The following is a 10469-nucleotide window of genomic DNA, read 5'->3' as shown; positions in this document are numbered from 1 at the left end:
TCCGATAAATCTAAACAGCCATATTAAATGTATTGCCAACCAACACATCGTCATGCGCCGCCAACCGAGCACTATATCGGAGTATTGAAATCATCCGAAGGCAGTACAGTGTCACAACATACATGCTTGTCCATCTGCCGTGCAACCTTGGTCGGAAGAATGTAGACCTCTGGATTGGTCTATACATACTGGCATTGGGATATGTCGTCCCGTACACGGCTTCGCGAACTGTTTAGTATGGAGGTCACGCGTGATTGATGCTCGTATGAGGACTTTAGGTTAGTCGTTGGGCTGTTGGAGGGAGTTTGACGATGGCCGAGGGCGGTATAAAACGGAGAAATGAAAGCTTCAAGTTATACTATCGCTCTGTCGCCCTGTCGTGGAGGCATATTTTGCTTGGTCTCATCGTCTATCGGGTTCACTCGTTCACCACGCTCGCTTTGAACACACCGTACGTCATGCGCCTCATCATCCCCAGCCTCCTGGCCCTGATAGCCTCAGTCAGGGCTGTCGGCATCGCTGTCGTATTGAACAACTCCCCAGACCCCATCTATGTATGGTCCGTCGGTGGCACAGTCGGCCCTCGCCATGACATCAAAGCTGGTAGGACTCATGCGAGCTTTGACTTGGTCTCCGCTGACAGCCACAGGCGGTATCTACTGGGAGGAGATGCACCATGACGAAAAGTCCGGAGGCATCGCAATTAAGATGACGAAAGAGGCGGACGGTCTAAACTCCGGTGCTCCTCAGCAGGTGTGGGCATACAACCTGGATGGCGGGACGGTGTGGTACGATCTCAGCGCTGTCTTCGGGGCGCCATTCGCGGGTAGCCGATTAGATGTTACTGGAGATAATGGGGGTAGCATTGTGTGGCCGAATGGTATTCATCCAGGAGGCAACCAACTTACGAAAGCTCCGAGCGAGGGAAACATATTCTTTTCCATCAATCCTGCTTGAGCAATAGAGGATGGCTTAGAGATATTGAAGAGTAGAGCACCTCAGATGGATCGGAGCAGACTGCAGTGTGTCGGTATTTAGACCGGGTGGATGCATCCATTATACCGATTTGTGAAAGATCTTGATGACGAGTGCGCCAGAATAATTTGAGATGATTTTTCTTCACTGCTCTTTCTGGTGATGATTGAACCCGTCCGACGGGCACTCTTCGGTGTCTCACGACCAGCAGCTGTACGTCGGAAGATCATTGCTCAAGTCGACATGCAAACTGACAGCGCACGTGTGAATTGGCAGTGGTCGCAAGAATTGTGGGCGAACCGTCAAAATGGGAGACGTGGGGTCGGCCGTGCTTTCCAGGGCTGGTCGCGAAGAGGCAGTCGCAGATTGCCGCCTTCAGAGAGCTCCTTCCTCTGCCCAGCGATCGAATCGCCGCGTCTAGAAAGAGTCACCGACATTCGACTCCATGCGAGTGCGTCTGAAGGATCTAAGGATGGCGACCGACAGCTGTCTGTGCAACGCCACATTCTGTCGTGCTTCCGCTGCGCCCGGGCTCCCCAAACTACAGCTCGCCTCAGGCGTCCGGTCGCGAGTCATTGCGCCGTTTCTCGCACACCATCAGACGCCATTCCACCAGTACAGTAATCATTCATGCCACCAAGCCGAGATGTCGCCGTCTGTACAATTATTCCATGGCCACGCCGCAATCTGCCTTCATCTATCCAGGGCGTCATCTCATCTTATGTCGAGTTGGCATCTTGTGTAGCCTCGGTTCTGACATCCCGACCGGGTGTATCCTATCTCCAATCGCTGCCAGTCGCCTGCATGGTGCTACTGTATGATAGCGACTGCGGGCGGTATCGCGCCATGAGCATCGGGTGATGCAAAATTGAGCCGCATCTAGGTGCTGATCCGCCGCTGTCAGCACCAGCAGCTTTCCTGTGATTGCGACAGCGTTCAAGGGGAGCCTGCCCAATCTTCGATCTCGCGAAATGACCAGAAGCATCGCGAGATACGACTAAAGAGGCAACACCAAACTAGACGGAAAACTAGAGCCTGGGGACAGACTGCATTCACACCTTTAGCCGCCCTTGGGGAGGGTTGGCGTGCACAATAGCTGCCACCGCCCACTGCTAAACGCGATGCGCCCCGCTCCAGGAACGGCCCTCCGCAAAACTTATTGGTATGCTAGTTTAGCATCCGTCTCCCTGCGTCTGTAATTCGCTTGCTGCACCATGTCTTATCAACCCTCCGCCTGGAAACACCCTGGTCACGTTGCACATGGCGGCCGCTTTCGGGGCCACGCAGACCTTTCCAGGCAAAAGGCCCTACCTCGCCCTATGCCAACGACGCTCAAGCATGCGCCTTCTATTGCCCTTCTTCTGGTGATTGGCCTCTAAGCGGCGACCCGACGCCATGTATTCGTCGCCATGCCGCTTGCCACAACCAGAGGCGTTCCGAGAGGCGGATCAAATTGTGTACCACAATCAACAGCCGATGTTTCTGGCCCCGCTGACGCCTGACAACAGCATTGTCTTACTCCATACTTACTGAAGCCTGACAGCCACTCTCTCCGTCATCCGATTTTCTTCTTCCTGGAGATGATCACCAGCTCACCACTCAGCGCACGACTCGTGTCTCGTACTAACACGCGGGGCTCGCAGACATAAGAGCTCCACCACAACCCATCAATCAACACAATGAGTGCGAGGACATTGACAAACGTCGTCAACGACCAAACGGTCGCCTTGAACGCCCTGATCTATGGATACGCTGGGCACAGCCTCGTCACCCCGCAGCACGCTCTCCAGCAAATATGGTGGACCGAGGAGCGAATCAACGAAAAGGTCAACCATGACTTCGTCACTTCAAGGCTACAACCGAAAGAGAGAGAACGTCTCACACAACCTGTCGGCTTCGGCGATCTGAGCGACGACACCTACATCGAATGGATTCTGGAGAAAGCAAGACGACTTTTTCTGATATTGGTCGAGATTGGTGAAGCGGATAGGATCTTCGCTGTCGTTGACAGATCGTGGGACGACGATGATTTACCTCTGGAAATGGACGACATCGAGCAGCTTTCACTTTCCAATCGCCGCGATAACCACGCCGATGCTCGCTTCTATCACACACAATTCACATTCCTCCTAAGAGAATTGCGGGAAGGCATACATATCGATTATGCGCCCAACGAGGAAATACCGGTCGAGAACGTAATGTCTCTGCCAGTAGCAGTGAGCTTACAGGCTTGGCAGCGTATGCACCTACCGAAGAAGCCAAAGGAGATTTACGTCCGCAGGCGATTTCCGCTGGGCGACCCAGAAACACCGGATGCGTTCGAAGAGGACTTCAAGATGGATGTCGAAAGCGCAAGGATGGTCGAGCATGAGCATCTTGCGCCGATCTGGGCCTCGTATACCTCCAAAGGCGTTGGTTACATCGTCACCAACTTTGTAGGGCAGCATACTCTCCGCACGTTCATTGATCACCGCAACCCGACTCAGTACCAGAAGCTGTTGAAGCCTGACCGGAGATGGCTGGTACTTAATTGGCTGCACTGTCTGGCAGACGCCATTGCAACGCTGCATCAAAATGGATTCTGCCACTCCGCCATTCGACCGTCAAACATCCTCATTGACGAGCAGAATGCGATAGCATTTAGCGACATCGGTAGCCTTGAGACGTTTCAAAAAGACAAGAAGCCCGACGCAATGGACGCCTACGTATACAGTGCGCCAGAAACACACATGAGCACAGGACCTTTCGACCCCAATGACCCTGCGCCTTCACCCACTATCCCAAACGGTCGACATGCTTCGATGATTAGCAAGAGTTCGTCGGGGTCATCTGGCAGTAATAACTCACAACGGCAGAAGCTTACCAAAGCACCTACAACAGACTTCTCTGGTTTCAACTTTGGATTCAAGAAGTCAAAGGCGAAGCCTACACCGAAGAAACGGTCGCGAGTACACGAGACTGAGAAGGCAGATGTGTTCTCGCTTGGTTGTGTTTTCCTGGAGATCATCACATTCATGCTGAAGAAGAAACCTCACGACTTCGTCAAGCACCGAACATCGAAGCAAAGGACCAATACTGGCGGCAAGAACTCTCGAACAGATTCATCGTATCATGTCAATCTTGACAAAGTAGAGACTTGGATGAACACACTCGAAAAGGCTTCATTTGAGCATGACGACGACGCGTTCCGGGCGATCCCTCCCATATTACAGGTCATCCGAAGTATGTTGAGCAAAGCACCTATGCTTCGTCCTACGGCGCGCGATGTTCGCGACAAGATCTTTGATATTCTCTTTGAAAATACCTCCATACCCGACATCCATTGCGGCGCTCACAAACATGATATTGGAGTAGCGGCATCGTCGTATTCCGGCTCGGATAGGGCGTCGCTAATGACAATGTCAACAATGACTTCAACGAGTTCGAGTACCTCTGACGCGGATACCATACGCTCGAGCACGACGCGTGTAAGCTCGATACTGAACTCGTATTCCGACCGGACGACCTTGTTTGGTATCGAAGAAGATGATAGCGCTTCGATAAAAACGCTAGAACCCATAGCCACACAAGGCCAAATTGGCAGAGCATATGAATCACCGAGGGAAGCCCCAATACCACCAAGCTCTCCCACTTCACCAACATCACCACGGTCCCCAATGTCGCCAATGTTCCCAAGCTCTTCAAGCCCTTCGAGACCGACGTCATCAGCCACGAAGGGGAAGTCTTGGAGCAAGCCATTCATGCTGATGCCATGAGATTCTGCAGGATCGAGACCCATAATGTTAGACTCGAGCAGGCATCGCGTTCAACCTCTTCTCGCATCTTCATCATCTGAGCATACTCAGACATCCGCGAGGTTGCTATAGATTGCGGGGTTGTATGCAGTGTAGTCTTGGGTGGCACGTGGCGGTATCAGCCTTACGGCACGGGGTGACATCGCAAGAGAAATAGGAAGGTGGTGAGTGACCTGGGCACTGCTATCATGCGAATGACGGGCATGCATACGGCTAGAGAATGCCGATGTTACAGGCATGTGGTGAGCAACAGCACATGTGAAGTGCCCCACACCTACGCAGACATACGCGTGCCCTGTACGATCCTGACAGCTCAGCGAGTGCACTGTTCAAGTTTCCTACAACGTAGCACGAATATACCTAATACCTTACAACGAACATCTGCAGACTTTTGGTTCCTGAGTGTATCTCTGAGCCGCACACGAGATCGTCGCAGCTTTACGCTTATCTCATCGACCGCATTTGCTGAGGCGGGGTATCCCCGCATCCTACATCTGCACGACTCTGTCAGACTATCGCCAACAACTTCATGTCCATTGCGCAGATATAGTATTGACGGCGTCCCTTTCTAATTGACTCAAAATGTATCCCAACGTTCTCGCCGTCGGATCTCATAACGTGCTGTCGTCTGCAATGTCTACATGCCACCTTCGGGTCATTGTTCGCTGGTCCGAACCTAGAATCCGGCCCCATTTGATCCGTATGGTGCGGGGAATCAACCGGCCCTGTAGCCAAGACGCTGATCGCAGCTGATCAGACTTGTTCTACTACGTCCATGCATCTGACACTCTGCAGGTAGGTAAGCGTCAGGCATGCATCCACGGCGTTGACGTACAACCACCTCTTCGACGTTCACCGTCAGCCTCGTCGTTTCCAAGGCGCCAGGCTTATGCAGTAACCGAATGCTCTGCAAACGCATACTGAACGCCATGCATCAGATCAGCCGGCCCGGCCACGCGACTACTTTGACCTGTCCAAACATGCGCCGAGCTACCTCAGTAGTAGCATGATCGTCGACGGTGTGCAGCCACCAGGATCATCCCGCCGCTATTCCCAGAACTAAGAATACCAATATGCAGCTGCAAAGCCGTCACAGGTACCATTGAACCATGCTGTCATGAACCCACCTAAGGTTAAAAAGCCGCCGTCGTCCTCCGCACCTCAACGGTTCCTTACCGCATCTTGGATGCGCACCTACCAACCGGTATTTTGATCATGCAGCTCAGCTTTGGGCTTGTTACAGGGTTATTGACGTGGTCAGCTGTTGCTGCCACTGTCAATACGGTTCATCCGCGTCAAGGTAATCGGACAGACTACGAGGTTGGATATACTCCACTCAAGACGGAATGGACAAACACAGTGGGGACCAATCCTTGGCCAGAGTATCCACGACCACGCCTCCAGCGAACAGACTGGAAAAACCTTAATGGTGTGTGGGGATACAGGAACACTACAAATGGTTCGGACGCATCACCACCTTTCGGACAAACACTGGAAAACCCGGTCCTAGTTCCCTTCTGCCTTGAGAGTGCTCTCTCGGGTAAGTCAACCCAGACTTCCGACTAGAAAGGTTACTGATGCAGCCTAGGTGTGACAGGAAAGGGTCGCATGTGGAGTTGGTACCAGACATCATTCGCAGTACCATCATCATGGCCTAGCGGCAACAACGTCATCTTGAACTTCGGCGCTGTTGACTACGAGGCCACCATCTTTGTGAATGGAAAGAATGCTGGTTTCCACAGAGGTGGATACTTCGAGTTCAGTGTAGACGTGACGCAGTACCTGAGCGCAAATGGGACGAATGAACTGTAAGTATCGTAAACCGAGGATTGGTGACAAAGCTAAGGTCATCACAGGCTGGTATACACATTCGATCCGACGGATGTTGATATGGTTCAAATACCGATCGGAAAGCAAACGTTGAACCGAGAGGGCATGATCTGGTACACACCATGCAGTGGTATCTGGCAGACCGTGTGGCTTGAGTCAACACCAAAAGAGCATGTTTCGAAGCTGGACTTAACAGCGGATATGGATGGGACTGGTAAATATGGACCGTGCTCCTTGATGGCCATCGCTAACTATGGAAGTGACCGTGACTGTTCACAGCAGCACCAACCTGACGAACATCCCTTATGAGATCACAGTCCATGAACTGGGCTCAACCGATGCCAAGGCGACAGCTAAGGGTACTAGCGGATCCGCATTTACCTTCAATGTCCCGTCACCAGAGCTATGGACTCCCGATAGTCCCACCCTGTACAACATAACCATCAAAATGGCCAGCGACACCATTCAGAGCTACACCGGATTCAGAACTGTTTCCCGTGGCACCATCAACGGTATACAGCGCCCACTCTTGAACGGAAAGTTTGTTTTCCCCTTCGGTACTCTCGATCAAGGATACTGGCCAGACGGAATCTACACACCCCCAAGTGTCGAAGCCATGGTGTATGATCTCAAGGTGCTGAAGAATGTCGGCTACAACATGGTACGCAAGCACATCAAAGTGGAACCGGCCTTGTTCTACAGAGCTTGCGATGAGATGGGCATGTTAGTCATTCAAGACATGCCTTCTCTGCGACCAGACCTACCGGACGGCTGTGGCAGTAAGCGATTAGCAGGCCAAGATGCGCAAGATGAGTTTGATCGTCAGTTGGCTTTGATGGTAGAGCAGCTCAAGTCATACCCTAGCATTTTTGCTTGGACAATCTACAACGAGGAATGGGGCCAGGATACCTCGCCTCCATGGCCCGAGTTCCCACTGACAGAAATGGTAAGAAAGATCGATCCGACTCGCCTTGTCAATTCCGTCAGTGGCTGGACGGACCATACAGCCGGTGACTTCGACGACAACCACCACTACTCCACCCCCCAATGCGGCACGCCATTCTGGTCCCGCCAAGGCAGCAACTACGACTCCGCCTACGACAGTTCGCGCATCGGTCTGCAAGGCGAATTCGGCGGCATCGGCACCCAGCTCCCCGAAGACAACTACGCGCACGCCTGGTTCAAAGACCTGGAGAAGCAGACCGCGTACGAACTTACCAACGGGACCAACTGGTGGAATTACCGCTGCCACGACTTGCTTAATCAATTGCGCGAGCAGATTGATCTTTTTGCTTGCTCGGGTGGGGTTTGGACGCAGACTACGGATGTGGAAGGGGAGGTTAATGGGATGATGACTTATGATAGGAAGGTCGTGAGGATGAACGAGACTATGTGGAAGAAGGATATTCAGGCGCTTTATGATGCGGCGGAGAAACGGGCGAATAATGCGACGATGGTGATCAGGGATGTTAGTAGAGGGGGGTTGCAGTACGGTATGCCTTGATTCGCAAACAGAGTACGTGAGAGACGTAGTTTCCTGTTGCTCAATTCCGTCATTACTATCTACGCAAAACACGTGTCATTGCAGCTGAGTAACATCTGAACTCTTTCAACTACCTCACCCCCTCCCTCCACTCCCCCTCCAGCATCCCCAACGTAACAACATCCCACCAACCCCCCTCAAACCACACACTCTCCCTCTCCCTCCCCTCAACCACGAATCCCAACCTCTCATACAACCTCAGCGCACCCTCATTCCAGCTAAACCCCCTAACCTTAACCCTATGCAACCCCGCCCGCCTAAACGCATAATCAAGCGCCCACCTAATAGCCTCAGACCCATACCCCTTTCCCTGATATAACGGTAGGATATCAAGCCCAATCTCCGTATTGCGATGATGTTGTTTATGGGGCGGCAACATATCTAAATGGATTTCGCCTACAGCCGTTCCATACTCTTCATCCACGATCTCTCCATCTTTCCTCCTCGTCGCAAACGCCTTTTCAAGGTCTTCGTCACTTAGAGCAGTCGTTTCTGGGGCGTGGGGCAGCCAGATGATGGCGGCTAAAAGGCAGTCGTTTTGGACGCCTTTCATGAATTTTTCAGAGTCGGAGGGGCCGGGCAGTTTGATGTTATCGAAATTGCTGTTTGCGTAGCCGGTGTGGTCGGCGCTGAAGGCGTGGAAGACATTTATGTCGCAGGCGCGGATTGCGCGGTAGTGGAGGCGCTGGCTGGACCAGGGGTTTGGCTGGGGTGGAGGGTTTGGTGGTGGGGATGACATTGTCGTTGTTTGGAGCGATGGAGGTATGTCGGGATCTCAGGGAAGGATGTGGGTTTCGAGAGTGTGGTGCCTGCGGAGATTTATTACTTGGTATTGTTGCTCCCTCCCAGTGGGAACGTTGTATAGAGTTGGCGGACGCCTAAATTTACGCCCTTCACGTGATTGCGCCCTTCATAGTCGCAAGAGCTGAGGGAGGTGATGCGAGATTAGACTTTGCTGAGATGGGAAGGTGGGAAGGCGATACGGAGGGCATGGGCATGGATTGATCCACCTCGTTTAGTAATATACATACAAGCGTGTTTTGACAACTCATAATTTACATGTGAATACTCACAATGAGGAGATGCATCTATCTACAATGGGTCGATGCAATCGTGAGACATGGTAGTGCAGGGACGCAGGATAAGGAACATGATCTATTTGGTTGCTCTCACAACGATATCTCGCCTCTCCAGGTACCTTCAGTCAGCCCAAGAGTCTCGATACAATGCTGCCACCTCGGACCACCTCTCTCTTTCCGTCTTAGGTACTGTAGCAACTTCTGCCTCCTGTGCACCAGCAACTGCAGGTTCCGCTTATTGTGCTTGTCGCCCTTTCCTCGGGCTTGTAGGAAGTCGGCCAGGGTCTTGATCTTTGCTGTCAAGATGGCAATCTGGACTTCAGACGACCCAGTATCAGGCCCGACGCGCTTTGCGGTCGCTGCAACGTTGGTTTCTGGGCGTACGGCGCGGACTTCTTCGGCACCTGACCGGCTCAATGATGGCGCCTTGGGTGGGAATATCCTATCGGTGTTGTGACGCCCGAATGTCTCTACACAGCGTGTGATGTTCACGCGCATGCGGTCTTTGCTCGATCCGTTTTCCAGCGCAGTGATGCGGGCGATGGCCTCAGCAGCTCGGGCATGGTCCTTCTTGCTTTGCTCCTCAATCTCCTCAGCCGACAATTGAATTGCCTGCGTCTTGCCGAATATGGAGTTGGACCATTTCGTTGTGGGGGCCGTGGTCTCCTCTGGAATTATACCAAGCGGAACAGCCAGGTCCTTGCTCCTGTCCAATTGTTGCCTAACAGTCTCTGGCTCGAAGGCATAGTTGAGGTGTTTCCGGTCTTTGGGTATCTTCTTGCCCTCTTCGTACGTGATTGGCTTTCCAGTATCGAAGGATTCTACGAATGGTGTTGTAACACCGCGGACTGGGTCTCCGAGACTCGCTACACGACCTTGTTCGAGCTCAGCGCGGCGCGTGAGGTTGGCAGCCTTCTTCCTATTCCGCTGAGCGACGATATAGGGATCGTTCGCGAGGCGCTTCTTCTGGCGTTCGGCTGACTCGGCGTATAGGTGCGATGTGGAGGCGAAAGTTCGGATGGGGAGAGTGAGTTGATTGGTGGTCGAGAAAGCTGGGGAGATGTCAGTATAAGCGGACCATGGATGGCAGCCTGTACATACACGTCGGCGCCCGCAGGCACGACAGGGCAGGTATTCGCGGCGGCATTGCTGGCTGCACTCTCGCTGCCACCACCCTCGAATCTTTTGCGGATCCATGGCCGGCGCCTGGTTTTGCCGATGCCGGCGCGTCATGGCGCCAGTCCGCTT

The 10469-nt window shown here is 52.9% G+C and overlaps 4 protein-coding genes across 4 annotated transcripts; 3 read left to right on the top strand and 1 right to left on the bottom strand.

The window, feature by feature from the left end:
• Positions 1-458: 458 nt before the first annotated feature.
• J4E78_010698 (uncharacterized protein) lies at positions 459-957 on the top strand (the record flags this gene model as incomplete). The annotated part of the gene is made up of 2 exons (XM_049371274.1): positions 459-603; positions 650-957. The coding sequence occupies 2 exons, from the start codon at positions 459-461 to the stop codon at positions 955-957; spliced, it is 453 nt and encodes a 150-aa protein (XP_049217032.1).
• A 1697-nt stretch (positions 958-2654) lies between these two features.
• On the top strand, positions 2655-4261 carry J4E78_010697 (uncharacterized protein; the record flags this gene model as incomplete). The annotated part of the gene is made up of 2 exons (XM_049371273.1): positions 2655-4103; positions 4199-4261. The coding sequence occupies 2 exons, from the start codon at positions 2655-2657 to the stop codon at positions 4259-4261; spliced, it is 1512 nt and encodes a 503-aa protein (XP_049217031.1).
• A 1934-nt stretch (positions 4262-6195) lies between these two features.
• Positions 6196-8103, top strand: J4E78_010696 (uncharacterized protein; the record flags this gene model as incomplete). Its single annotated transcript, XM_049371272.1, has 5 exons — positions 6196-6202; positions 6280-6309; positions 6358-6577; positions 6626-6813; positions 6860-8103. 5 exons carry the CDS (start codon positions 6196-6198, stop codon positions 8101-8103), a joined length of 1689 nt encoding a protein of 562 aa, XP_049217030.1.
• Positions 8104-9311: 1208 nt separating this feature from the next.
• On the bottom strand, positions 9312-10368 carry J4E78_010695 (uncharacterized protein; the record flags this gene model as incomplete). Its single annotated transcript, XM_049371271.1, has 2 exons — positions 9312-10273; positions 10323-10368. 2 exons carry the CDS (start codon positions 10366-10368, stop codon positions 9312-9314), a joined length of 1008 nt encoding a protein of 335 aa, XP_049217029.1.
• Between the last annotated feature and the right edge of the window lie 101 nt (positions 10369-10469).

The sequence above is a fragment of the Alternaria triticimaculans genome (genome assembly GCF_023758025.1).
Source record: "Alternaria triticimaculans strain BMP 0046 chromosome Unknown scaffold_37, whole genome shotgun sequence".
NCBI lineage: Eukaryota > Fungi > Ascomycota > Dothideomycetes > Pleosporales > Pleosporaceae > Alternaria > Alternaria triticimaculans.
Note: the sequence above shows the minus strand (reverse complement) of the source record. Positions and strands in the feature narration are given on the sequence as shown.